The sequence below is a fragment of the Batrachochytrium dendrobatidis genome, assembly GCF_000203795.2.
Source record: "Batrachochytrium dendrobatidis JAM81 unplaced genomic scaffold BATDEscaffold_13, whole genome shotgun sequence".
Lineage (NCBI taxonomy): Eukaryota > Fungi > Chytridiomycota > Chytridiomycetes > Rhizophydiales > Batrachochytrium > Batrachochytrium dendrobatidis.
The window spans coordinates 195,442-222,348 of record NW_006281111.1 but is presented as its reverse complement, the minus strand read 5'-3'; the positions used below and the strand labels follow the sequence as shown (position 1 = coordinate 222,348).

The 26,907-nt window shown below is 39.7% G+C and overlaps 11 protein-coding genes across 11 annotated transcripts; 4 read left to right on the top strand and 7 right to left on the bottom strand.

Moving 5' to 3' along the window:
- Positions 1-265: 265 nt before the first annotated feature.
- Positions 266-6,454, bottom strand: BATDEDRAFT_27365 (uncharacterized protein; the record flags this gene model as incomplete). Its single annotated transcript, XM_006681601.1, has 3 exons — positions 266-279; positions 323-6,134; positions 6,257-6,454. The coding sequence occupies 3 exons, from the start codon at positions 6,452-6,454 to the stop codon at positions 266-268; spliced, it is 6,024 nt and encodes a 2,007-aa protein (XP_006681664.1).
- Positions 6,455-6,790: 336 nt separating this feature from the next.
- On the bottom strand, positions 6,791-9,548 carry BATDEDRAFT_20625 (chaperonin-containing T-complex subunit CCT6). The gene is made up of 10 exons (XM_006681560.1): positions 9,532-9,548; positions 9,177-9,317; positions 8,850-8,913; positions 8,562-8,756; positions 8,147-8,475; positions 7,800-8,042; positions 7,260-7,692; positions 7,082-7,200; positions 6,959-7,004; positions 6,791-6,883 (listed from the first exon to the last, which is right to left on the bottom strand). Coding segments are annotated over exons 1-10 (1,614 nt in total). The 5' UTR covers positions 9,534-9,548; the 3' UTR covers positions 6,791-6,841.
- Positions 9,549-9,848: 300 nt separating this feature from the next.
- BATDEDRAFT_91567 (uncharacterized protein) lies at positions 9,849-10,249 on the bottom strand (the record flags this gene model as incomplete). The annotated part of the gene is made up of 2 exons (XM_006681696.1): positions 9,849-10,035; positions 10,104-10,249. The coding sequence occupies 2 exons, from the start codon at positions 10,247-10,249 to the stop codon at positions 9,849-9,851; spliced, it is 333 nt and encodes a 110-aa protein (XP_006681759.1).
- A 460-nt stretch (positions 10,250-10,709) lies between these two features.
- BATDEDRAFT_20622 (uncharacterized protein) lies at positions 10,710-12,324 on the top strand (the record flags this gene model as incomplete). The annotated part of the gene is made up of 4 exons (XM_006681559.1): positions 10,710-11,146; positions 11,283-11,561; positions 11,681-12,037; positions 12,108-12,324. The coding sequence occupies 4 exons, from the start codon at positions 10,710-10,712 to the stop codon at positions 12,286-12,288; spliced, it is 1,254 nt and encodes a 417-aa protein (XP_006681622.1). The 3' UTR covers positions 12,289-12,324.
- Positions 12,325-12,446: 122 nt separating this feature from the next.
- Positions 12,447-16,389, bottom strand: BATDEDRAFT_27362 (uncharacterized protein; the record flags this gene model as incomplete). Its single annotated transcript, XM_006681600.1, has 17 exons — positions 12,447-12,503; positions 12,547-12,705; positions 12,790-12,903; positions 12,977-13,209; positions 13,285-13,519; positions 13,590-13,682; positions 13,771-13,848; positions 13,942-14,184; positions 14,256-14,354; positions 14,654-14,809; positions 14,928-15,050; positions 15,117-15,215; positions 15,286-15,435; positions 15,520-15,582; positions 15,641-15,747; positions 15,823-16,021; positions 16,357-16,389. The coding sequence occupies 17 exons, from the start codon at positions 16,387-16,389 to the stop codon at positions 12,447-12,449; spliced, it is 2,241 nt and encodes a 746-aa protein (XP_006681663.1).
- On the top strand, positions 16,340-18,256 carry BATDEDRAFT_91515 (uncharacterized protein; the record flags this gene model as incomplete). Its single annotated transcript, XM_006681746.1, has 3 exons — positions 16,340-17,875; positions 17,944-18,138; positions 18,206-18,256. The coding sequence occupies 3 exons, from the start codon at positions 16,340-16,342 to the stop codon at positions 18,254-18,256; spliced, it is 1,782 nt and encodes a 593-aa protein (XP_006681809.1).
- A 200-nt stretch (positions 18,257-18,456) lies between these two features.
- BATDEDRAFT_27360 (uncharacterized protein) lies at positions 18,457-19,543 on the bottom strand (the record flags this gene model as incomplete). Its single annotated transcript, XM_006681599.1, has 7 exons — positions 18,457-18,510; positions 18,580-18,768; positions 18,836-18,906; positions 18,983-19,001; positions 19,083-19,228; positions 19,294-19,425; positions 19,486-19,543. The coding sequence occupies 7 exons, from the start codon at positions 19,541-19,543 to the stop codon at positions 18,457-18,459; spliced, it is 669 nt and encodes a 222-aa protein (XP_006681662.1).
- A 706-nt stretch (positions 19,544-20,249) lies between these two features.
- Positions 20,250-21,963, top strand: BATDEDRAFT_2915 (uncharacterized protein; the record flags this gene model as incomplete). The annotated part of the gene is made up of 4 exons (XM_006681513.1): positions 20,250-20,405; positions 21,115-21,391; positions 21,458-21,582; positions 21,649-21,963. Coding segments are annotated over 4 exons (873 nt in total), but the record flags the coding sequence as incomplete, so codon positions are not given.
- A 137-nt stretch (positions 21,964-22,100) lies between these two features.
- On the bottom strand, positions 22,101-22,922 carry BATDEDRAFT_27358 (uncharacterized protein; the record flags this gene model as incomplete). The annotated part of the gene is made up of 2 exons (XM_006681598.1): positions 22,101-22,462; positions 22,544-22,922. The coding sequence occupies 2 exons, from the start codon at positions 22,920-22,922 to the stop codon at positions 22,101-22,103; spliced, it is 741 nt and encodes a 246-aa protein (XP_006681661.1).
- Positions 22,923-23,630: 708 nt separating this feature from the next.
- Positions 23,631-24,819, top strand: BATDEDRAFT_13758 (uncharacterized protein; the record flags this gene model as incomplete). The annotated part of the gene is made up of 3 exons (XM_006681526.1): positions 23,631-23,871; positions 23,986-24,156; positions 24,227-24,819. The coding sequence occupies 3 exons, from the start codon at positions 23,631-23,633 to the stop codon at positions 24,817-24,819; spliced, it is 1,005 nt and encodes a 334-aa protein (XP_006681589.1).
- A 192-nt stretch (positions 24,820-25,011) lies between these two features.
- On the bottom strand, positions 25,012-26,768 carry BATDEDRAFT_35913 (uncharacterized protein). The gene is made up of 9 exons (XM_006681654.1): positions 26,758-26,768; positions 26,591-26,603; positions 26,454-26,497; positions 26,329-26,356; positions 26,072-26,238; positions 25,823-26,006; positions 25,704-25,742; positions 25,461-25,620; positions 25,012-25,386 (listed from the first exon to the last, which is right to left on the bottom strand). Exons 3-9 carry the CDS (start codon positions 26,472-26,474, stop codon positions 25,137-25,139), a joined length of 849 nt encoding a protein of 282 aa, XP_006681717.1. The 5' UTR covers positions 26,475-26,497; positions 26,591-26,603; positions 26,758-26,768; the 3' UTR covers positions 25,012-25,136.
- Positions 26,769-26,907: the final 139 nt, after the last annotated feature.

The window sequence follows — 26,907 nt, the reverse complement described above, 5'->3', positions numbered from 1 at the left end:
TATCTTTATGTGGATTGTGTTTTTGATAGTATGACCAATTTTGTTGGCATATACTTTATTAAAATACCTGGATTAAACTCCATTTTTCAAAATGATTTTTCTACTACGATTGGAATATTCTGTACCATATTGTTGGAAAATGTGATGCGTATCTCACCCATTGCAATGATGCGGAATTGTCGCTGAATGACTGAATGATCAAGCGCGGTATCTGGATTAATAAAAGAAGCCTTGTTCAACACTGCCAAAGACTCGTCCGGTTTTATCAGGTTTGACTGACTGGACAATGTAGAATCATTTTCAGTGTCATACAAGATTGAACACTCTTGTAGTGGAATCAGGTTATCAGTCGGGTATGACTCAATTCTGCTCTCTATCAATGGATCAACAACTTTAGAAAACAAACTGTTTGCCGAGTCTACCGATCTTTCTGTCTGAATGTCTGCAGCAGCGCAAGGTATCTGGACAGTTTGATTATCTGACGTGTCAATCGATTGAGTAGTTGGAGATGGCGGTGCTATGCATTGGATCAAAGGCAAGTTTGATCCATCAAGCTGCTCAGAACCATGTCTTGCTTTAAATGATGCTGGTTCAATTTGCAATGTGTTACTTGTTGCAATACTGTGATCTATGAATGCATACTCGGTGGGTTTTGATGTTGTTGCTTGCGCCTCGCCTGGCTCAATGATTGATACTGATTTGCTTGATTTGAAAACGGATTTATTTTGTCCGTATAATTTAAAAGATACTGCCGACTTTGAAGCTGGGAGTGCTGTGACCTGCTGAGATTGACTACTCGGTGTTTCGATACGCTCAACTTTTTCACAATCCATCAAAGCAGCATCATTTAATGCAGGAGTAACAGATACATCACTTTCAGCTGCTGCAATTGGCAAAACGAAGTTGCAATGTTGTACCTGTATAATGGGATTTGTGGGCTGAGGTAGATCAGACAGTTTTTCAAGCAATCCAAAGTATTTGACAGTTATCATCAGCTGCTGAGTTTGCTTCAGCTCGTACATTTTGGATTCTCCTGCGCTGCATTTTTTGTTTTTGCAAGAATGAATACCTTTAGATGGTTTACATCTATCAGGTAGATCCTCTTGCTTGAGGAAACGATTGGATGCAGTAACTGAAAATAGATGGGCGGGGATAGCTTCCAAGGTGAAATCACATACTGCATCCGAGTTATTTTTAAGAAATGCAATGACGCTGTCGCTTGTAATCGGCTCTCCATCCGTTGATGTAGGCCTAGGTGTTTGCTTGATACGTATTCGATTACCACCGTCTAGAGAAAGCTTTGGCTCGATGCATCTGGCTTGTATGTGTAATTTTGCAACCGTGTCCAACTGCTGGATTGTAATACTGTTTCCTGGCTCAAGATCACCATTTGATGGATGTTTTGCATATCTTCTTGGTGCATAACGAACAGATCCATTGGATTCAATATATCCAATATCAGCAACAACGAGTGCATCAAACGTACCAAGCATGGCACTTCGATATAGACACGTTAGTGGTGCGGCTTTAAATGCAGGAATGGTTAGTACATTTGGTGATACTTCCAAAATACCCATTTCACCATCATGAACCAGATACCGATCGGTAATAACATGGTCAACCTCCAGCGCGTCCATGTTATCGCTGGAATGTTCGTGTAAATTGGAATGACGGATATAAACTTTCCATTTCAAAATAATATCACGAGGAGATTGATTTTCCACTAGAATAGATTTGGTAAAGGCGGTCAACATGTTTGGGTCTTTGGTTAGTCCACTTGACAAAGAACTAACTCGCATGGCTTGGGACTGAAGTGGTGTTTCTGGTTTATGTGATGCTGGTAATCCTATACGCACACCGTCACCACCACACCAGCCGGGATTGATGATTCTTGATCCAAAATTAACACGCTCCGTTTCCTTGTCATCCTTTCTTTTTTTTGCCACAAGATGTGGGCCAGTAAATTTTACTGGCGTGCCAAAAACACCAAGTCGCACTGGCATGCGCTGTTTAACCCAATTTCCAATCTCACACCAAAGGTAATCTTCATACAATCCAACTAAATTGTTGTAGGAAGTAATACGGACTTGAACTTCTCCCCATGGTTGAATAACACCTTGATTGGGAGATGCGTGAAATGCTGCACCGCGTCCATCTGCTAAAAGAATTTGCATACGTTGAATTATTTGACGAACCTTTTTGATGTTGTCAATATATCCTTGTCCAGATTTTGAGCTGAACCCAATTTTTTGAGCCTTGGTGGATCGAAGCAATAGTGGTGCTGAGGATGCTTGTCCATTCAAAAAAGGCTCCTTGTTTGCTATTTCTTCTTGTAGATCGTCAAGTGGTGCATCAGCCAAATTTTCAATTAGCGTGTCCACTTGTGCGATGGTGGTATACTTGTCAAATCCTATTTTGAATGGCGACACCATTGCTGAATGGTTGCGAATGATCAACGTTCGAGCCCGAGTGGCAAAAATAGGACATGTGGTTCCAAAATCAAATCTTAGATTAGATGAACGCATTGCATGGCGTTTTCCTGTTTCAGGATGTAGCATTACGGCACGGGCATTCATTGCTTTCTCGTTTTCAGGAACTTGAAAAGATACTTTAAGAGGTTTGACATCTACATTCATGCTCATACATAATTCTCCATGGTTTTCAACCATTCCTTCAACGTTTCCAAATAGTTTCAGTAAAGTGTACGATCCAACCACATGAAATATAATTTTGATTTGAATCTCAATAGACTCTCCTCCAGCTAATTTTCCCACTGACGGAGTAAACGTTGCCATAAATATATCGTTGCTGAAAGAGTGAAGCTCAAATTTGGCTGGAAGCATAGTCTGGTTTTTTAAATCCAACTGGATAGATAACGGTACGTTACAGAAACATGAAAACTGAAATTGCGGATAAAGAATTTTAATACAAGGTGTCTGTACTGTAGAGATAATTTCGACTGCAGATGCCACGGTACAGGGAAGACTGTTGATTTCATCCAAGGTTGGTGAAATAGGTTCTTGTCCTTTAATCCATATAGCGTGAATACGACACTCTAGTAAGCCTTGGAGTATTTGATACCATGTGGGTATATAGGACAGCTCAATCACCTGTGTAGAATATGGAGAAATAATTCCTTTTGACGGTTTGTAGATTAAGTAGCTGTCGATAGGTTGATTTTTCCCCGTACGTTTCATGGCCATAAAATCATACATCATGGACATGGAGGTGCTGTTCACCAACGGGATTGACATACTTTTTTTCTCTCCAAGAGCTAGCAATCCAAAATCCACTACATCAACATCAAAAGCAAGCGATCTTGATGGTAGTTCAACTATAGCTTTCAAAGATATACGTAGTAATGGACCCATACCATGTGCGGTGTTACACACCAACGCGCCATTGACAGTGCTGGGAAATCCGCCGGTAAATACAACTTTGATGTATTGACAAGCTTGAGGTTCAACTGTTCCATTCAATTCAGAAACCTCGACATTCATTGATTTCTCATCGATGCCTTCCAGCATCCATTCAAAAGGCAGTTTCCACACGCTATGATTAGTTAATCTAATTTTTGTACTATACGACTCTCCACTTAAAAGTACTTTGGGAATGTGAAGCAGATGTGTGTCAAGTTGGGCATTGTATGGAATCCCATTGCCTAGCAATCTTAGTGTCAGGAGACTTTGTTCGTCAATGTCACCCAGCATTCCAGGAATATTTTCATGGCTTTCCCTGGAGTTTGGATCCATAAGCAATATAAGTTCAGCTACGACATCAAACGATCGAATCGCTTCAGGACTAAATTCGATTGTAAATGCTGTTTCAGCATTGGGTTCTAGCCATCCTTTGGAGTTTCTGATACTAAAGGATGAGCTGGGTGTAATATGTTTTACCAATTCAAAACTTTTGTTTCGAATGTTATCACTTTGAGCCCATCTAAAAGATAGAAGCAGGGGCGTCAAGTTCCGCACTACAATGATCAAGGAACTGATACCATGTGGGTTCTGATCGCCAAAATTGTGAATCAAGTCGAATTGAGAATTATGTGGTAGGTTGGCATGCGTGGTAACTTGGTTTGCATACTGTTCGATTCTCACAATCTCCACCCGTGGCTGTTCAGCAATTCCTGAAAGAGGGAGTTCAATCACCTGGCAATTATCGCACGCTACGCGAAGAAGAGTAGAATCGATTCGACGCAGTACATTTTCATGTGCATTCAAACAAGTGCGATCTTGATTTATCATTTGCGTATCTGAAGGGGAGTAACTGACAGAGATTTTAGACGATTCACCTGAACCAAGTGAGAAATACGAAGGTGATATTTCAAATGGACCTACACGAATGGTTTCAGGTGTCAAGTGGTTTCCTGCACCAATTTTGTCAAATACCACGAATGGATCTAAATCTTCTTCTGGACTCATGATCTGAAATCTGGCTGGGCCTCCCTTGTTAATGAAATCCCATTGACGCAACGTGAAAAATCCGGCTCTACATGGACCACAGTCCAATATTTTTGGAAGTGTCAGTTCAGGTGGCTGGCGCTTTGCCACCATATCTACAGTAAACGAGTTTCCCATTTCAGTACTGATGCATAATGATTGACTGAAATCAGCATACGAGTTGGGTGTGAATGAAATGGTATATTCGCATGATAGTCCTGGAGCAACTAGTCCATTGTTATCTAATGGACAATGAGTAAGCTTAAAACTAAAAAACTGAGAATAATGATAAGGTGTACCCGTGCTGACACGAAATCTGTGGGCAACGTGGGATGTATTGCGAATGGTGAGCACCTTGTCATATCTACAGTATGGTGTATAGTCACTAAAATAAATAGTAGCTGGTTCGGCTATGATTCCGCAGGTAGAGTGAAGGTGTTTCGGTGTTTTGATCATAGGGGTACATGAAGTTAAGCCTGAATCTTGATTGTGGGATATTGATGGGATTAGAAACTGTTTGATTGTATTTTTCTTGAAAGGCTGCTTAACTGGGAATCTAGGGTTAGAAAGATAGTAAATTCTGTTGTTCATACGATTCCTGATTTTAGTTTCCTCAGTTATAGAAGCAATACTGGCTTGATGTTTTTTTGCTCTTTCAGTAAAAGATTGCTCTTTTGTGTTGGCCTTGGAAGTGCGCCAATCATCTGGTTCATAATCTACTTCAAGAACATCTACAGCATCGAGTTCCAGCAATTGGTTCTTTTGCTCTGCAAACAAAAATCGGTTTAGTTTGGTATCAGTACGCGGAAACGAATATCTGCGAATTTGCCGAATAGGTTTCTGATTTTTTTGATACCGTTGTGTATGCGTCTGCTTGTCATGTTCAATTTCCACATCGGCTGAGAACGAGATCAACCCATTGTTTCTAAATGTCTCGTTATTAAACTTGAGAACTGTGTTGGAAAGCGGTGTAGCAGATGCTTGATATTTGGCATCAAATCCCTTGTATGCCTCGGCAAGTCGTTCACGTTCATCATTTTCAGCCCTGTGTTTTGACTCGAGCATATCATCGCGAATATGATGCATAGTAGATATTTTCTTTTCACAATCAGACAGGATAATACCCATTTTCTGTTGTTTCTCTTTTTGATTTGTATTTGATATGGTTGAAGATTCGCTGTTGGATTCTTGGGGTAGGTCAAAAGTTGTTTGATTCATACCAGCAAAACTACTTGCAATGTCTACAGCTGTTTTACTCAAATGGGTTTCACCATTGAGTGGCTCAAGTTGATTTAAACTACAAATGAGTTTTTTTCGAAGATTATTTTCATGAGTGCAAGAATGGTTGCTGTCAACGATTTGAGAGATCATTGAAGGGCGTCTACTTGAGACGGGCGGTATCAATTCATTGGGCAGAGTGGGTATAGATACAGCTTTTAACAAGTCTGCTTCGTTACGCAGCTCTTCATTGGAATTCAACTTTTTGATGGGTGCGTCCATGTAATCGAATGCTTTAATAAATTCCAAGAGTGTCGCGTCAAGAAGGTGAGATATCGACTGACTTTCTGCAGAAATAAGTGGATTCAAATGAGATTCAGCAGAACGTGGCTGTTTTGAACATGTTGACGGACTAGGATTAAAACTACTGGTTGAAAGACTTGGAGTGCCATCAAGTCGTCCAGTACTGCTTAGCTAAACATTAGAGTATTATAGTAACACTATTTTTGGTTAGATTTGGATGTTTCAGTCTGGAGTAGACACGCTCGAGTATTTCCCATATGACTATAAAAATGTATGTATTATTGATGGCATACCATTAATCCTTTAAACATTTGGCTTGATGCGAAACTACCGACAAGATTTTGAGTTGATTTGCCAACTAATGGAGGTAGCTCAGGACCGCTGTCATTTGGGTTAATGTGAGGCGGTGTATCGTGTAGTTTGGATTGGCTTAAAGGACTCTGAACTGATATAATAGGGGGTTTTTCAGCAGATCTCTTTGGTAAGAGCATCTTGCCTTTTTGTTCGTTGCAAGGTAAAGTTTGGTTTCTTGAAGAAACTCGAGTATTTTAAACTCGTGTTTCGCGACTTGCATGGTTGTAGCAAGTTTCACAATGTAAAGTGCATTATTCATGATGGAATTTGAACCTGTTTGTTCAAGGGTCCGACTTTTGAAGATGCTACTTGTATCATTGCAATCAAAATCGGTGATTAAAGACAGAGTACATTTTAGCAGGTAAATGAACCATCTGGTTACTGGATTCAAACCTTTTCTTGGTATAGGCAAATTTAGCTCATTGACTTGCTTCTATTCAACTATTATTCAAATATTTTGTCAAGCCAACAGTGATGAAATAGAACATAAGAATCAATTGTTTATTTAGTATGCAAAACCATTTTTAGTTTTCAACATTCGACTGTTTAAGACTCGAACGACCGGCCTGTGTCAATATAAGAATGGTGTTAAAAATACATTCTAGTTTTGATGCAACTACATACTAGAGCAAAACCCTTACCCTCATCATTTCATCAACAAGCAAAAAGTTGCTAGCAATAACAGAGCTATATAGAACGAATTCATAAAATCAATGGTAGATTAGCGTATGCAGTCAATCCACCAACGGTTTACACCAACATACCAAGAATTGAGCATCTGACGGTGAACACGGTAGTTGTCCCAGATACCCTCAATGATAGGATCGAGCGTCTCGCCAGTTACAAGATCAACACCGACAATATGTCCTTGAGCAAACTCCTCCTATACACCACACCCATTAGAATAGTGAAACCAATGTTTTTCAAAAGCACATTAAATACCTGGAGGGACACAATAACATCTTGAGCATCAAATCCACCATTCTGTGCAAGAACCTTGGGAATGATTAGCATGGCTTCGGCAAAAGTAGCAACACCCATCTTGGTGCGACCCTTGACAAGATCCTTAAACTTCATCAAGTGGGCATGAAGACCAATCTGGAAAGCACCAGCACCAGGAACAAGGTGTTCGTCTTCAATGGCATTTTTAACAGCGCGAAGACCGTCACGAACAGCATCGTTGACTTGGCCAATGGTGTGAGAGTTGGGACCAGTAAGTAAAAGAGTGACGGATTTGGGATTGGCAACCTCTTCAACAAAGGTGAACTTTTCTTCGCCAAGAACGTGCTCGTAGACGAGACCAGCGCTACCAAGAACATCTGGGGTCAAATCATCAACCGAGTTTTGTGCAATACCACCGCAGCAGAGTTGCAGACTAATGACAAGACGAATATAAGTATCCCATTGTAGCTGAAACGCAGTGCTTCAATATTGCCAGTATAACAAATGGTAAAGGCATCATTTCAACAAGTATATACTCACCGTTCCATATTTCGACGTTTAGCACGACGAAGAGCCAAGATGCCGTTTTTGGAGAGCACATCGAGAGAAAGAGGATCGATACCTTTTTGGTTAATGATGACAAACGTTTTTTTCGAGTTGCTACAGACCTGATTCTTGAACTCGACAATCTTGGCAATCTTGACATCGACAAATCGACGCTCAGATTCAACAAGCTGTTCACGTTTCTCGGCACTACTATAAAAAAACCCAGAGTTGATCTCACTAGGTGATACAAAAATGGTATGCCAAGCAAAAATAAAATGAGTACGCCAACACATTGGTAATTCAAAAGGTTGACGATTGCAAGTCAGTGCACATGTAAGCACCTTTTCTCGTATTCCAAAGAGACATTAAGAGTGAGGATATGGCAATTTTGAAGACGTTTGGGCATATCAGGGTGACGAGCACCATGGTCCATCACAAGACCCTTGACAAGACGAGTTTCCATGTCATCCTTGTGCATCATTTTCATGATTTCAACCATGTGTAAATCAATAGGTTCTCCTTTTTGATGAATGCACATGACAGCATCGACAATGGCTTCGGTAAGGGAATCTGCAAGTTCTTGACGAATCTTGGTTCTAAGAGAAGTACGAGCTACGCTAATGAGAGTTTCGCGGTCCATTGTTCGGGACACCTTGAACTTTTCCAGAAACTAGTTACAGTATAGCCTACAGATTAATGGAGTTGCAGGGAAATATGTAAACAAGATTGAACAGCCAATACAAGAATGCACATTACGTTGAGAGCCTCTTTTTTAGCGATTTCGAATCCCTCGGTGATGACACGAGGATGCAAGCCTTCCGAGACTAAACGTTCAGCTTGTTTTAAAAGTTCACCAATAAGGAGTACGTTGGAAGTAGTGCCGTCACCAGTGATCTCATCTTGGGCAGTAGCAGCACGAGCAATCATTGTAGCAGTTGGGTTTTGAATTTGCTTGAATTTACAAATTAAACAGGTCAGTGTCAGCATAGAAAGCAATGGAGAATCGTATCTGAATGAGTGGATGATATACACAATCTAGCATACCATTTCACAGAGCAAGACCTTGCCATCCTTGGTCAGTTTAGTACCGCCAGATCCATCAACAAGCCTTGAATAGCGAACATTAAGACAGATCAGATATGTAAGTCAAGATATAATAAAAGAATGTGATTATGCAGTAAGGATTAAACAGACTCAATAGTATGTACGGAATATCATGGAAAGTGTCCAGACGATCCATACTAATGGATGTGAACAGCGTCGATGTTCGTAGAATAAATTCACCGCCAGACTCCATCAAACCTTGCCAACAGAATCCGATGCATGCACAAACAATGAAATCATAGCTTCTGCATTGATGATAATATTTACATTTTGATGGTTCCCTTTGGACCAAGGTTGGTCTTGACAACTTCCTGCAAGCCCAAAGCAGCATTGATGTTGAGCTGCAGAGCCTGACCTCGACGGGCAACTTCAGACTTTGGATTAGCAAGTTGAACAGCAGCAGAAGACCTAATTGTGTTGGTAATAATCAAGATAGTTACGAGTTAGAAAAAACAGACGAATGGCCTGATCGGATGTCCAACATCATTGATGGACTGAACATAAAATCAGATTCAGTGCAGTGTTATCTGATAGATTTATCAGTGTTTAGCAACCAACACATTATAACATAAAGATAATACAGACAGCATGACAAGCTCATTGCTAATCACCAACAACATACATGTAATTTAATGTTTCTTGAAGCAAGGAAACCAAGAACAGATTTGCTGAATTGATTCGACTTCCGACTTGAAAATTAAACCAAATTGCAGCTCATTTAATGATTGTCTTGGCAGTAATAATCTCATAAGATTGCTGTTAATTATGTTGATCAGTTATAGATTTACTGATGATTTTACAAAACAGTATTAATGAATTGGAGTCAATCCTTGATTGGCTTTTATTAAAATCCTTGAATTTCTATACTGCGTGAATACGATTGTAAACTAGATGATCGTTTACTGCAAACTCAATCCTTGAACAATTCATTGCATAAATCTACGTATTGGTTCCATTTGAAGGTTTGCTTGGAGCGGGCATATTGGCAACTGCAGACTTGTCAATGATACTTGTAAGCTCATTCAGTCTTTCAACTAGAATCTTCACCTTGTCTTCCTTGTCATTCACATACTCATTGTTTCGCTTATAGGTCTGCATTGCATCCTCATCTTTATCATCTTCTCCACTACAAAATCATCAATAAATATTCATTCAGTTGCTTATTAGTATCAAATTGAACGTATTTGAACTCACAGAGATGTAGGAAACTGTCTGGCTTGTGCAAGATGTGTGAGTGAAAGCTCTGCTTGCATCTTACGAACTCTATCCAGTTCAAGAAACATGCAATCGGTAGCCTCAGTAGATCCTGCATGACTTTCACCCTGTGAAGACGAATCCATCAAATAGGTTGGAATACAAGTATTTGAGAGAATCAAGATTAACTTTTTGATTTCTTGAAACTCGATACAATCGTAATCATTTGGAGTGTAGTCTCGATACTAAATCTTGTTCAATTCAGTATTACTGTCATATTCGTGTGACATGAAACACTAAACAGTCTATCATGAAATGATATTGTTAAATCCATCAGTTTTTTAATGATTGGCATGTTTGGTTGCAATCTTGAACTAGAATGCAGACACGAATTTTTAGAATAAAATAAAGTTTGAAAGAAAGAAATGGTTTGTATTGCATGACAAACTTGTTTATTCAAATCAATTCTTATTCAACGCAACACATATTGTTGTTTTAAAACAGTTTTTTGAAAGATGACTGAAAAAACAGTCCATGAACACGCTGTAATAAAGTGCTGAATAGCCAAAAGGCTTTGTTTTCATTTTCCTGATTTCTGCTGTAATCATGAGTAAAATCCAGACAAGATGGGATTCTGACCCAGAGGATGAACAGAAACCTCAAAGACAGTCACATCGATCTAATGTACAATCCAAACGAACAAAGACAACTCATCACTCTGATACTCCTCATCCACCATCTGCTTCACATAACTTATCCCCAATTCCACCACGAATTTTACCCAAAGCTCCATTCTTTCAAGGCTGTCGTAATGTCGACCTTTACGAAAAACTCAACCGTATTGAAGAGGGCTCATATGGTATAGTTTATCGTGCTCGGGACCGCCAAACTGGAGAAATTGTTGCTCTAAAGAAACTCAAACTACAAAAAGAAACAAACGGATTCCCCATCACTTCATTGAGAGAGATTCATACACTATTGATTGCAAAACATCCATATATTGTGAATGTCAAGGAAATCGTTACTACTTCATCCATGTCTGGGTAATGTTACAGTCTTTGCTATTGTAGAGGTCTTGTGAGTGTATGTTCTGGTTGGATCTGACATTTACCAATACCTTTTATTCTTATCGATACACCGTGTTCAATGCTACAACCATGCACTCGTTCATCTATCCAGAATATTTATTGTGATGGAGTATCTAGACCACGATCTAAAATCACTCATGGAAGATATGCCATCACCCTTTCTTTTATCTGAAATCAAAACATTGATGAGGCAGCTTTTATCTGCAGTAGCTTGTTTGCATCGCAACTGGATCATGCATCGAGATTTAAAAACCTCAAACTTGCTGATGAATAACCGTGGAAGAATTAAAGTTGCTGATTTCGGATTAGCAAGAAAGTATGGAAGTCCATTAGGTCCCATTACACAATTAGTCGTCACGCTTTGGTATAGGTAGGCAATCGATGATCTCCATTCTTGTTTTAAACCAAATGGCGTCGAATTGTTCCATGGTTTCCTATGAATATAAGATTGCTTCAGGTTTTAGTATGGATCAACTCACTTCTTTTTAGAGCACCTGAATTGCTATTAGGTGCAAAGAAATACACCACAGCAATAGATATGTGGTCTATTGGCTGCATATTTGGTGAACTAGTCAATAAAGAACCCTTGATGCCGGGTAGAGGTGAGATGGATCAACTAGCCAAGATATTCAAGCTACTGGGTACACCTACCGAAAAAACGTGGCCTGGAGTTTCCGATCTTCCCCTTTCAAAAACTGTTAATTTCCAACGGCAATTGTGTGTTGGCTTAAGATCGACATTTCCATACCTTCCCGAAGACGGATTGGACTTGATGTCAAAGTTGCTAAGATATGATCCTGAAACAAGAATCACTGCCGAAGATGCTTTAAATCATCCCTTTTTTTTGTAAGTGATGAGTTTGTTGTAGTGTTGTATAGCGTACTGATGTGTGGGTTGACTCTTTTTGTGCAAACAGTTCCAGTCCATTGCCTAAAGATCCGGATCTGTTTCCCACATTCCCAAGCAAGGCAGCAGGCGAACGACGGGTAAAAAATGATCCTCATGCACCTCACGCCGAGCATCAAACTTCCATCACCGGATCACTCTTTGACAACTCTTCCTCAGATGCTGGAGTAGGATTTCGACTTCGCGTATAGCCAATAAAATTAGTTTATAGTTGTTTGTTATCCATCATTTTCAAGAATCAAGTGTTAAAATTGGGCCAGCTCAAACGAGTTTATTTTGATCCGTTTCTATTTTATCCAACCACAAACTACGAAAAATGTCACATAAAATAACACACTCACGCCGTATTTCATCCGTAGGCTAAATCAAAGTCAATCCATTTTGAATTAGTATTGACTCGCTGTGTCTAGAATCAAAAAATAAATATCAGTTAAATCGATGCCACGTACTGTTGTTCTTGAAACAATGTACTGTTCAAACTCGGTTAATCGAACAGACAGTAGAGAATGTAGCTTGAAATCCATGACAATCTTGGTCAAAGATGGCTCGGTAATGCAAGACAGTAGAGAAAATACACCCAAATACCCATCGACAGGCAACGTTGTGGTCTACATAATACAAAGTGGCATAATCAAAAACTGTCAATTTCAAGCAATCCATATCAGTTGATCAAAATGACAATAAAACCTCACCAACATGTCAGTCAGTCTTGTGAAAAATGGTTTAGAATCAACCAAAGTGGAAATGGCACGAACAATATCTTGTCGACGTTTCCATAAGGTGGACAATAGTTGATCTTTATTCATCTGAAATACATATAAATCAGTAAAGCTAGTTTAAAGAATCATTTTAAAAACAAATCAGACCATTCAAATATACCTGTGTATGACGTTCCGATGTATTGCAAAAGCTTTCAACAGTTACAATATATGATTTTGTCGTACCAAGAGAATCGGTATGAATTGGCTTTAAACTAGATTTTGTATAGCCTACACCAAGCGTCATGAGCAAACTAGCATACACAGAATGTGACAGTGCCAATTCTAATGTTTTTTGTCTTGTATTAGCCACGTCTAGCAGCGAAATCACAACCAAAGTAGCTGGCGTCCATACTAAAAACAATCACATGAAGTCAGTCGGAATAGTCCATTAAATATAGATCTTGCTGATGGACAAATAAAGCCTACGTGTAAAGCACTCTACAATTGCTTGAATCATTTCCTCGTTCCATTTGGGAAGGTAGTACAGCAGTGCTACTGCCGCCGTTTGAACAGTTTCAGGTAAATCTTTAAAAGGTCCAAACTGAGGTGGTTTGGATTTCTTTGCAGACCCATAGAAAAATGGTACAATTTTAGCCATAATGGTATGTCCAAGTTCCGCACTACCAGACTTGACAATCAACGTCAAAAAGTCGCATATTGCCTAATCTCACAAATAGCCAATACATTAGATACAGTGGTGTGCTGATTGCTGAAAATCCCATAATACATACTTTGGAAAACTCAAAATTCCATATTTTAAGCTGATAGAGCTGAAAAGGTAAACCGCATGCCCACTTATTATAGTCTTCGGATCCAAGAGCATTCTGTATTGAACCATTCAAAAATAAATATATCCAAGTTAGGTATTATCAAGTATGCAAAAAATCTATATGGTTAAAGACAAGCTCATACATCAAGTCGAGCAAGAATAGAAAATGCATTGTACGCTAACTGCATGGATTTTGTAGTGTTTTGGAACCCAATCATTGCCTAGATGAATAAATAGTTGAATTAGACTCTGTCATGCTTCATGTAGAATATTTGCAAAATGCACAGCTACTGCATCTTGGTAGCAAAAATTACCTGTAAAGTATTCAAATCATGGAATTTAGTATACAGTTCAAACACAATCTTATCCAGCACCTCCATATCCAGATTCGAGGCGTACGCGGTCAAAGACTGACTGCTTTGCAAAGTGTGCACGACGTATTGAGATACACTTTGTTTCATTCCAGCCATCATCTGAGTATCATCATTTTCTTGGCCCAACATTTGTAAAATAATCCTGCAATATCCCAAATTCATCTGCATGAGTGTTTTGTAGAGCTATTTAAATTCAAAACATAAATAAGTATTTTAAAAGCAATCAAAAATCCACAATCGTAGCCAGTACTAACTTTGTCATCCAATAGCGAGCATGCTTCTCCAAATGGAAAAAATGGAGAAACATGCTTGCTGAAAGCAATTCTGCATTTTGACAACGAATTTGGCTGGAGCTATTGAAAAATGTGAGTATTCATACTACAAACTAAACATTTAAAAAGTATTACTGTACCGAAAACTCGGTCTGCATCACAGTTTGTAAGACTTGAATCACTAGCAAACAAATCCTAAGACTAGGAGACCAGCCAAGGTTTGGGGATTTAAAAATAGAATTGGACTCGATCCAAAAGTCAATTAGGCGAGGATACAATGTCTCGAAAAGTTGCTATAAAAGTAGTTTGAAAATAGTTGCATTGATACCATCAATCAGTAAATTTGATAAAAGTATATTGTGCACTAAAGCATAGTTTACCTGAACATTAGCTTCCGTAACAAGCGAATGTGATCTAAATTTGATTGTTTTGGTAGCAGATACACCTGATACAGTCAACCTATCATTGGACTTGAATACTACTGTTTCAGTAAAAAGAGAGTCTAGATGAGGTACTTTTTGATTCCGATTTTCAATCTCGTTTTGTCGGTTGAATAAAAGCATATTTTGGTACTAGAAGCAAATCACGCTGGTCAATCAAATGTTTGAATCCTATTTACAGTATTTTGAATTCAACACAAACTACATGTTGTACCTTGTTCCATTCAATTTCACCATGGGTTCCACCTGGAACTTTCTGATCTCGTAGGTTTGATTTGGTTGGTAAAATCACAAGACAAAGAAATCCATAAAAACTATCCAAAAGCCGCTCTCTACCCTGTTTTGCATTGGAAATCAGATGTGAGTATTGTTACAAATTTAAAAAATAGAAATTACTAGACACCTTGAATGTAATCAACTCGCTATTTATGCCAAATGTAGCACCTCTACTGTCTTGGTTTCTAGTGTGGGATGAAAGCAGATCCAGAAAATGAGGCAGAATCTAGAATGCAACAGTAATCAGCAGTGTGTAATACTGCATACCAGTTATGAAAATCAAGCACTAGACTTACAGAATGCGAGTTTTTGGAAATGATTTTTGGAAATTGAAGAATCAAGAGTTTAAGCAGACAAAGTCCATCCACACGAATGCTATCAGAAATATGACTCATGGCGGACGTGGTATATGCGACAATGACTGCATCAAAAGGCATGATGGAAATCTATATTATTTAATAAAGGTTTAATTGTAAGATGCCCTACGTGAACGCATTCTAATAGTTGATACATCTAGTCTAGTCATATACCTCATCAACACGTCCAAAAAAGCTAGTGACGAATGCAATCAGAGCAGCACGCACAGAATTGGTCTAACGAGTCAAAGAATATTAGCTGGTAATTTAAGAGTGTTGTTTGATGCAAATTTACCTCGTCTAAAATCAATGCAATAATGTCGTTTGCAATTGTACCAAGATTCAATGAAATCATTTCTTGATCCGCTACAGCCATTAAATCTTGAATTTGAGCCAAAGCCTCTACAAACACATGATTTCAAGCGTCAATAATATATTTATACAAGCAGTATGATATAATAAATCCAAAAAATCTACCCTTTCTGCTTTGAGTATTGTAGTGCCGACATTGTGCCAACAGATCCTTGAATCTCTGTTGCTTTCCAGCAGCAGTTGCAGCCTCTTCATGATCCATGGCGATCTTTTGGGGTCGCAATGAAATCTTTTGGGTCTTGAATGTCACATCGGTTTGATTGTCTGCAGGAGCTACTTTTTTACCAACCTTGAGTTTCTTTTTCTATTTACCAACATTGTTTAGGATGATAAACTCGTGAGTTGGATAGCAAGTTGAAAATGTAAAATGCAAAAGCAAGAGCAAGAGCATGCATTCCAACTGAAAACACAAGATCATGTCATTGTTGAGTCAACATGCCTGAAAATCCTGTGCCTTGAGCTTCTTCTTTCTTGTAGACTTTGGCATAATGCACTAAGATTAACAGCTAGTAAAAAAATAAACCGATTTTGAATTGAATATTTGGCGAATTGAAAATTGGGCAAAATTTGCCTAAACTCGAGACTCCGCCCAAACGTTGAATTCAACCAGAAAGTTACAGCAATGCAGCTGCGACATACTGCAGCAACTCCTGTGCCTTCTTGGATGGTCATGTCTTCTACTAATAATCCCATCTACAGTAATTCTACGACAAAAACTCCAATTCAAGGATCCATGATACTGAAGCCATTGTCCTCTACTAACACTAATCGGTCACTACTTGAACCATTTCCTATGAAAACTCCATTGACGCAACCAGTCCAAGATTCGCATTCATCTATCTTGGAACAGGACATTCTTTTAAACGATACTTTGGAAAGCAGTTTTGATTCAGCTCTAGTGTTGACTGACAAAGACTCGCTTGAGTCTCTGCCATCTAAAAGTACTTTGATAGAATCCAACTCAGCAATTACTGAATTGGATGAGCCATGTCGGTCTGCTAGCTTGCTTCCGACTTCTAGACGTAGAGGCTCTGTGTTCTCTCCTTTAACAGATAGTTTACCTACCACTCATTCGCAACCATTAATCTTGGATGCGTGTAACTCATTGCAGCCATGGATGAATGAAGCTACATTCGCAAACTCGGCTGTTAGTAAGCATGTAGAAGGCTTTGATATTGCGCTTTGGCTCAACAAGTATGGCATTATCAAAGCCATGAGAGGTCCACCGTCTTTCTGTATCGGAGATAAACAAGAGTCACCTCGATTAGAACAAAGCGACAGGGGTGTCGATACGAATCGGGTCACTCTGTCATCGTGGCAATATCATTATCTCTCCAACAATGGTGCTGTCCTGCACAAGCCCATCATGGCATTTGTTCATAACGATGACTTGTCCAGATTATTAAGGGTTTTAAAGCAAGTATCGGATGCCGAGTCTCTTACTCTAGCCACTGCTCGACTTGCAATCAGATGGTTGGTTATTCCACGACATGGTGAGTTGGGACCAAGTCAAAAGTCCCAACTAGACTTGATGTCAGCATTATCTTGCTCACAACATGTAGACTCATCTCTGCCACTATCCACAGACAGCTTCTCAAATGATCCAATTCCTCAGACTATACCCACAACTTCTAGTCACGTTGATGTTGGATCTACCGTCCTCTCAACTCTACAATCAGACTGTATGGACCAATTGTCTGATATGGAGAGCACTTATGTCTGGATTCAAATGGAAGCAATCAGGAAAGAGGATGCCACCATCTGTTTTATACGGTGTGATAATAGAACCATGGCGACCGTCGTATCGGATGAAAGTTTATTGACTGCTCCAATATCTCTGTCGAGATGTAAACCTGAAACTTTAAATAACAAACTACATGTATTTACGTCACACTCTTCACATCCTGTAGCCGACGGAGTGATTCTTGGTACAGACACTGTAACACAGCATATCAACTATCCTCACCCATCACAACACCTTGCATGGCGACATTCTGATCATCGTAAATCAAATCCTGTTTCTCGCATTGTATTTCAGTCGTTTACCTTGTTGGTCTCAACGGTGTCCATCTTGGGTGCTTATTTTTGTCCAAAAGGTTATATTATTTCTAAAAAGTATTTCTTGGCCCAGATGGGTGATGGCAGTTCCTATCTTCAGGTAAGCTTATTTTCCAACTTTGAATGGATTTGCAATGGAAACGCTGATTTCAATTTATGAATGGTTAGCGGTATTCTTCGTACGCAAAAAGACGACTAACTGCTGCTGTTGGTGTTGGAGCCATGACTCAAATCGAGGTTGTTTCGACATCGGTTGCGTCAGGCGCATCCGTCTATGTGTCAAGTGCCATAAAAGCCGTAGCAATCTTTACACTTCGCATTGCTACTCTGTGTCGAAGAATTATGGGCGACGAGTTTTTCCAAGTAGGACTGCTTTGCTTTGCCTTGATTGAAATGAGTTGTATGTGCTGACATTGTTTTTTTGACGCAGGTGGTTGTTTCCATGATACCTCGTCAAGTTTCTGTGAAAATAGCTCAATGATACATTTATTTTGCATTTAGCTTGTCTATAAAGCAATGTATGGTGCTTTGACTACTTTTGCCCTGTTGTCACTTGGCAGATAGTATCGATACAAGTATTGTTTTTAAATGATTTCCAATATTGGAAAAGGTATATTTTTGTCTAGTTTATACTATAAAATTGATTTCTTTGCCAAGGATGAAACAATGAATACCCTGATTTTATTCTTCATATTTGACGCCTACATCGGCATCAGTTTCGATTCCGATAATGGACTACAACGCCAAGCAAAAAGAAATGAGTTCATCTAAAGTTATAGCAGTATATGGATACAGCCTATTTACCATGAGTTTTTGTTCTTCATTGCGCGATCCATCATAAATTTGAGTCCATGCATTTTTAAACATCTTGTATCGATATTTCCATTCCTGTCTGTAGGCAATGTACTGAGACTTTATCATCTGGATTTGTTTGGGTGGTACAAGTTGTTGACCGCTTGATAGAACTTGAAGTCGATCATCAAGAATTTGGTTCTACACCACCACGCATGCTATTAACTGCAACCCATTCGGTTATTATCATTCCAGTAAATAAACTAACCTTTTGGGTAAAAGATTCTACGGCTACTTGCATGTCATGGGTTGTTGGAGACTTTGTCAGGATTGCCAATTCTAAAGATCCAAAGTGAATCTCAGCCCTATGCAGATTCAAGACAACAATAGATATGACGCAATGATCAACACACACCATTATTCAATCCTTTCAACTAAACAAACATGTCATTGTATAAGTCATGATGTGTAGTGTATTACAGGACGATAGAACCAAATGTGAGATACGCGCTTACTATCTCACGATGCAGAGCCAGATCTTTTAAAGCAGTTTCAAGTGCAGCTTCTAGTTCAACCATATCCTCAATATCAGCAGATGTTTCATGGTTCTGAATCGGAGCATAAATAATTTGTTTTCCATATGTCTTGGACAAGATGAGTTCTATTTATCAACATGGAACATTAGAATGATGTAAGCGTGTTGGAAAGAGGGAGACATGAGTTTACTTTGATCAGCAGTTGTAGCCAGTGACTTGATGACCGATGCTTTTGCAATCGATCCTTTAAGATTATTAAAGATATCTGTAGCATTGTAAGGTCGGTTTTGTTTCTTCAGATAGGCTACAATAACAGTTTGATCTAAACCAAGATAAGCTTGGATGGTTAGCGTAGAAACAAACAAGAATCAAGATACAAGACACTTGCAATCAGAATCTTCTTGGGCTTGAGATTTGGATTGTGTTGCAGCACGAGTCATTCTTTTAGTCAAGGTCTGAACAAGTGGAAAGTTGAATATCTAATTGAAATGCAAATCTTGTAGGAATTCAAAACATGACTTTTGAATTCAGATGAATAATCAGTTGATATGCAACCAACTTGAATGCTTTGACATTTGAAATCCAAAACAGTTTTATCAAGTGCAAGTGGCTCGAGTAGAATGTAAAAGTGAAACTCGGCAGTTTTATTATGAAAGCCACTGATATCGATTGTGAAAATATTCGAGTTGTCAATTCCAGTTGTATTCACGTAAAATGTAACCAAAAGTGTAATAAATGGGTTTAAATATTAGAGTTGAATTAATACGATTTTTGTTGTTGGATAGAGCGTAAATGTGAGTTTAGAATATAAAAATGAATGACAATCAAACTCAATATTTGATAATCGTACAATAAAAACATAATTTGTACTGCACGACACTGTCAATCTACAATAGAAAAACAACATTCAACTCTATTCCAAAGCAGTGATTAAGAGAAATACAAGTGTTTCATTTTACGTGAATAACGACCAAAACTTTTCATTGCGACTCGTTACCCATTGCATCGGACTTTACTTCCAACTCAATGGCATCTCCTGCTGCTGTTCGCAAACCTAAGCCTGTACGACTTAATCTAAAGCAGGGAAACATCACTCCCGGTGGTGTCGGTGTGCCTGGCCAGGAAATAGAGTCTCCTTCTTCTGTTCTTGCTCCACAACTTGCTGACCTTTCTATCCCAAAAAACCTACAGTTGGATCTCAAAGCAGATGATATTCAAATATTGCAAGAGCTGGGCTCTGGTTCGGGTGGAACGGTTTCAAAGGTTCTTCATAAGCCTTCAAATACCATCATGGCTCGCAAGGTAGATCTATCTGTTGGTTTAGGCTTGTGTAGACTGGAACCTTGAATGCTGGCTGTTGCTTGAGGGAATTGGATCCCATCAGTTTTGTATCGGTTGGTTTTGTACTCTTTCTATTATAGCTATCCGGATTTGGAGCACTACTCATATCTGATTGTGCGAGTGTATGTGAACATCCAGTCTTTATACCAGGGGCTGCCACTACCAGACTCTATTTTGCCGTTTGGTAGAAACAGCACCACTGCTATAAAAACGCTGCTTCGAGTCTAATGGATAAACTATATGGTTGGACTGTTGATTGCTTTAGCTATTTGCAATAGTTAAAATTCAATTCCATCCAATCTATTTAGATCAGCACGGATTGGCATTCAATTACAACTCTTGTTCCATCCAGATATTGTCTTGCACTATCATTGTCAGATATCACTCATCACTGCTGTAACTCTGCTTCTGAGGGTTATTACTGGACCACAAACTATGGGTTTTGGTTACTGAGAACACAGCTTGGTATAGTTTGACTGGATACGTCATGGGTTACAGTCACTCTTGCATGCCACTATTCATCAGAACGGCATGTTGGCAATGTGCATGACTGTGTTGAATGTCATTTGCATATACCATTTTGAAAGCTGTGTTGAAATGGTTCTTTTTAATCCAACGTGATTTCACCCATCTGACCATTTTGGAATCATCTACTTGACCATGATTTTAGATTATCCATGTCGAGGCCAAAAACAGTGTTAGAAGACAGATTCTCCGCGAGCTACAAATTTTGCACAAATGCAATTCACCCTATATTGTATCATTCTATGGCGCTTTTCTTAACGAAGGAGATATTTCAATCTGTATGGAGTTTATGAACTGTGGATCACTCGATAATATTTACAAAAAAACAGGTCCGGTATCCGAGGATGTGACAGGCAAGATTGCCCATGCTGTGCTGTCGGGTCTTGTGTATCTGTATGACGAGCATCGGATCATTCATCGAGGTATGGAATGATGTTGCTGCAGTGTTTTGACTGAAAATGGGCTTGCTCACATGTGTATCTATCTAGATGTAAAGCCAAGCAATATTCTTTTAGACTCTGCTGGCCGAATCAAGATTGCAGATTTTGGCGTATCAGGGCAACTCATCAACTCTGTTGCAAACACCTTTGTGGGTACCAGTGCATACATGTCTGTAAGTAGAATCTTGAAACATGTATACTATATCTGGAGTTGTGCAATATCTAACGTTGCTATTTAGCCCGAGCGTATTCAAGGTGGAAAATACTCGGTGCAGTCGGATGTGTGGAGTCTCGGGATGACACTGATGGAACTAGTTTTAGGAAAGTTTCCTTTTCCTCCAGATGGAAAACCATTGTCCGTTTTTGAATTACTGGAGTATATTGTGCACGAGCCCGTGCCAACACTTCCACCGGGACACTTTAGCAATGAGTTTGAACTGTTTATTGCACGCAGTTTGATTAAAGATCCAGCTACACGACCCACACCTTCTGAACTGTTGGCGGATGCTTTCTGTGTGACAATAGCAGCCAAGGATGTGGATCTGGCAGCGTTTGTCAAGGTGCTTCAAAAGAGTTGAATATTTTACAAAAAATCCCATTTTTACTATCTTTGCTCGGGGTACCTCGTTTAAAAGCTTACCTATATTATGGGATTGTATGGGTACTGTAAACGGAAGAGTGTATAAACAAGTTAGAGAGAGTCGGTAGGTATGGAATGAGGGGTGAGGAGCTGATGCTCAAGTGACTCTACGTGATCATGCAAATGACGCAACACACTATCAGCGGTGTTTTCTTCTTCGTTTAGGAATGCAGGTCTTTCGACTTCAGATAAGCCTTCAAAGACAAGTAGATCTGCCTCTGCAGATACGGCAGCATGGTTTGCTTTAAGAGACGAGGTGTGATCAACTGCCTGGACACAAGACTGTGAAACTCGATGGTGCATTGATTCATATCTGGACAATTTCTGAGCCAAGAGGGTATTATCGTACATTAGTTGAGCGTGTTCAGATTTCAAAACTGACATGGACTGAATTTTCTCGGTACATTGGCGGACTATAGAAAACAGCAGTCAAAAAGTCAGTCATGAAGCACCAGCAACAACATAGTGAGTTGATAATACAAGACATGAATGACCTTCGTGAGACAAATCACTTGCGGTAGCTCGCAGTGAATACACCAATGCATCTCGATCCTTTAATGTAGTTTGTAGCTTAGTAACAAGAGATGTCTCGACATCTTTTTCATTAGTCAGCTTGTGTATTGTCTTGAGCTGCTCATCCAATATGGATCGATCAGCAGCCTGGACGGATTTTAGTTGAGCCAATTCAGTTTCCAAGGGAAGATTACGTTGCAGGAGTTGTGAGCTAAGGACACGTTCAGACTCGAGCAGAGCAGAGACAGAAGCAAGTTGGGCTTTAAGATGAGAGCATTCAGATGCCTTGTTGTTGAGTTGAAGCAGCAAAGAGCGACGGACATCTGCAGCATGCTCGAGGGAAAGAGAGAGGTCGTGCATGGAGACAAGAGTGGAGTGAAGAGTGCTCAAGAGTGAGGCATGACGGGTGTCTAGTACTTTAAAGTGGTGGATGGACTCTTGGGAGACGTTAGTGACGAGAATGCAATCAAGCAAGACCAGGATTACCTTTGATAACGTCCATGGACGGAGAGTCGGGTTTCATGTCGGATGGTAGAAGCTTGGGCGGGAAGACAGCATCCACAAGATCGCATTCTTTCCTTATCATCAGATCTACTCTCGATGGATAATCATGAGCAGCATGACCGGCTATTGAACAGTTCCATGAGAAAGACATCCGCTAGACAGGGCCTAATGTCTATCAAACGAATGCTCACTAAACCACGAGCAATGCGACTGCTGGTGTTGGCCACTCTCTCGGCGTCGTTGCTGTTATTACTTGCCCTAAACGGCATTCAACCTGATCAACAAGTTGTTGCTATGCCCAACCCAGAGTCTAGTCCAGTGTCCAATCCAGAACCTCAAGTTGATATCAAGTCTGCTATTCCTCCTCATCCTCGTCCTATCACTAATCCCATATCTGGCCCTGCCACCAGTCCTGCCACTCCTTCCACTACTACTCATGGCTCCGACAAGGCTCAAGTTCACTCCGTGGGCCATATCAAGTTTAACACTAATATAAGTCTTTCTGAACTGCGTCCTCTCTATATTGGCCCTGTATCTGGGAAATCCTTTGATGCCATTTCTGATATGCTCATCTACGACTCTTCCAAAAAGACTTATCCTGCTATTAAACGTCTTGGTCTGAATGACCAAAAGCGTATCCTTGTTACTGGCGGTGCTGGCTTTGTTGGTTCTCATTTGGTTGATCGACTCATGAAGATGGGTCATTTGGTTACTGTATTGGACAACTTCTTCACTGGTAACAAACGCAATATCGAACACTGGCTTGGTCATCCCAACTTTGAATTGGTCCGACATGATGTTGTGGGTAGGTCTGCCTATGAATTCGCTATTATTCTACTGTGAATTGCATTCCTTGTATTTACTCTTGTTTCTGTTCATCTCATTACTGCATTGTTCTGATATACATCTTTGTTTTTAGACCCTTTCATGATGGAGGTTGATCAGATCTACCATTTGGCTTGTCCTGCTTCTCCGCCGCATTATCAGTACAATCCCATCAAAACCGTTAAAACTAGTGTTATGGGCACCATCAATATGCTGGGTCTGGCTAAGCGTGTCAAGGCTCGTTTCTTGCTGACTTCTACTTCTGGTAAGCTTAATTGTTTTAATGGGCTCTCTTGAGCTTCAATTCATTGACAATTATAAACAATCTTCATTAGAGGTGTACGGTGATCCCGAAGTCCATCCACAGTCTGAAGAATACTGGGGTCATGTCAATCCAATTGGTCCTCGTGCCTGCTACGATGAAGGCAAACGTGTGGCCGAAACCCTCACGTATTCATATGCCAACCAGGATCATGTCGATGTGCGTGTTGTTCGTATCTTTAACACCTTTGGTCCTCGTATGAACCCTAACGATGGTCGTGTTGTCAGTAACTTTATTATGCAAGCTCTTAAAGGTGACGATTTGACCATCTACGGTGATGGCAAACAGACTCGCTCTTTCCAGTACGTTCACGATCTTGTAGACGGCTTAATCCAATCCATGAATAGCAATTTCACCCAGCCTGTAAACTTGGGCAACCCTGAAGAATATACGATTACCGAGTTTGCCACGGTAATTCGAGATCAGGTCAACCCTAAAGCCAAAATCATCCATACGCCTGCTACTTTGGATGATCCGCAAAAGCGTCGTCCAGATATCAGCCGAGCACAAAAGGAAATCCAATGGGAGCCCAAATTCTCTGTTCGGCAAGGTATCGAGGAAACTGTCGAGTACTTTAAATTGATGTTGGAGAACCATGATATTTAAATATAACCCATCTCAGGGTAGAATGAGTGGCAATATAAAAATACTGCGCAAGCTGTTTGAGATTTAATTGTTTCTGTACTTTAGTTGTAGTGGTTTGCACCCACATTTTGTCCAAATACTTTAGTTTTCAATCCACATCATCCAATAAGTTGGTCTTGTGATCCTTTACCAGAATGTGTGCAACATAGCATTGAAAGGCAAGTACATTCATTTCAATAGACTCAAGGAGTCAAGATATAGAAAAAGTATCCACCCAACCTATTCTACATCCAGACTGGGGTAAATGGAAAACATTGGGTTTATCCAAAGCAATCGTTTTATATCTTGCGTTTCTCGACACAGATTGGACAAAACCACTTTCCCTTGACTGGATCTGTCAACCCTACACATGTGTAATGAAACCATTCGATTGGACAATCATCATTGTCGCACGCAATCATTTCACCAAATGACACTTGTTTACATATGCAGTATGTTGGCTCGTTTGGATCAATTTCTAAATCTACAGGAACAAGTTCTTTGCCAATCTTGACTTCCATGGGTGGTGTAGGTACAGGCGTCACATTTCTGCAGTGTCAAGATACGAAAAATATTAGCACATAGCGTGTGTACCAATGTCACAGATATACTAGTACGCTTACGTCGATGTTTTTTTGCTTTTAATGCTCGACTTTTTGGACACGGCTGAAACTAACGGCTTGGGTACTGGCGCTACAATGGGCTTTTGGGGAGTGCTGGAAACAGGTGTCGCTACAGGAGATTCGTTCAATGGTGGCCGTTCATCATCTGGAACTCTTCGTTCTGATGATACAAGTTGAATTAGCATCAACTACAACATAATCAGCTTGCAAAACTTGATGCTATTCGAAATGATTTGATCTTACTTTTGGTGGGTGTATCTACCTCGGGCAAAGCAACTTGACCTATTTTACAATGTGTTACATCTCAATTCAAAAGTGTGCAACGGAATACTGAGCCTGGGCTCGTTGTTAAATCACACTACCTATTCCTGATTGAGCTCGACGAGATAATCGTGACGAACCAGTTTCCCTAGTCAACTTTTCAGATCTATACTGTCTAGGATCTTCTCTAGGCTGAGAATGAGAAGGTAAAACCTTTGGTCCTGTCATCTGCTCTTCTTCAAACTTCATCAAGTCATCATCTAATCTCCGGATATGTCGATCAACCTAAATGTCTCAACTATCAGTATGTCTCCTAGATCTATACCCGCATTTCCACTGAAACATGTTACCATATCATATGTTTGCACAGCCAACTCGACTTTATCATGACCATGTTTTAAACATGATTTGAACAAGGCCGATATTTTGATAAGACGTGCTTTCCGCTCTTCTTTAGTAAATGAGACTACATTGCTCATAAAATCATCGGTCTCCAATCTGACTTTACGCATTACCTCTAACAGATGAACCAAGCAAGCATTGGGTTAGATTCGTTGGAGAATAGTCTAAACTGGCATGCAGTAAAATATAGATGTGCAATATATACCGTATGAGGTCGAGTCTAGCTCGTGGATCTAGATTGTATTGAAATAACATTTATTTTAGAACCAAGGTCTCTACATTTTGAATCTACAGGAATTAACCTAATATCATATTGCACTACATATTTACCAGAGTGAAATTGCGTGCCATCTCCAATGGCAACGACTCAATGGCTAATAGTTGGCCAATATAATGCTTTAGTGAACGATTCGACTTTCCATTTAAACTAGACTATTAAATGGCTGCCATGACCATATCCAACTTACTATCCAAATAGTCCTAAATATAAGAGTGAATTGGTCGAGTTTGACAGTCGGGTCAAGCGTTGAACAAGTTTCACCAAGTTGAGATGAACACATTGCAAAATCAGTCGTCAATGTGTGGGTTGATTTAGACACTTGTCTATACAAAGAATAAAGCAAGACAGCACTACCTCCAAATACGATACAGACATGCACTCGGTAATTGATAATTAACAGATTTCAAGTTTCGTTCAATTCAAACTTGTTGTATGGAGTCTGCAAAAATATAGAGACTGTACTGTATAATAAAACCTTGCATTCCCTATATCTACCCTAGCAAC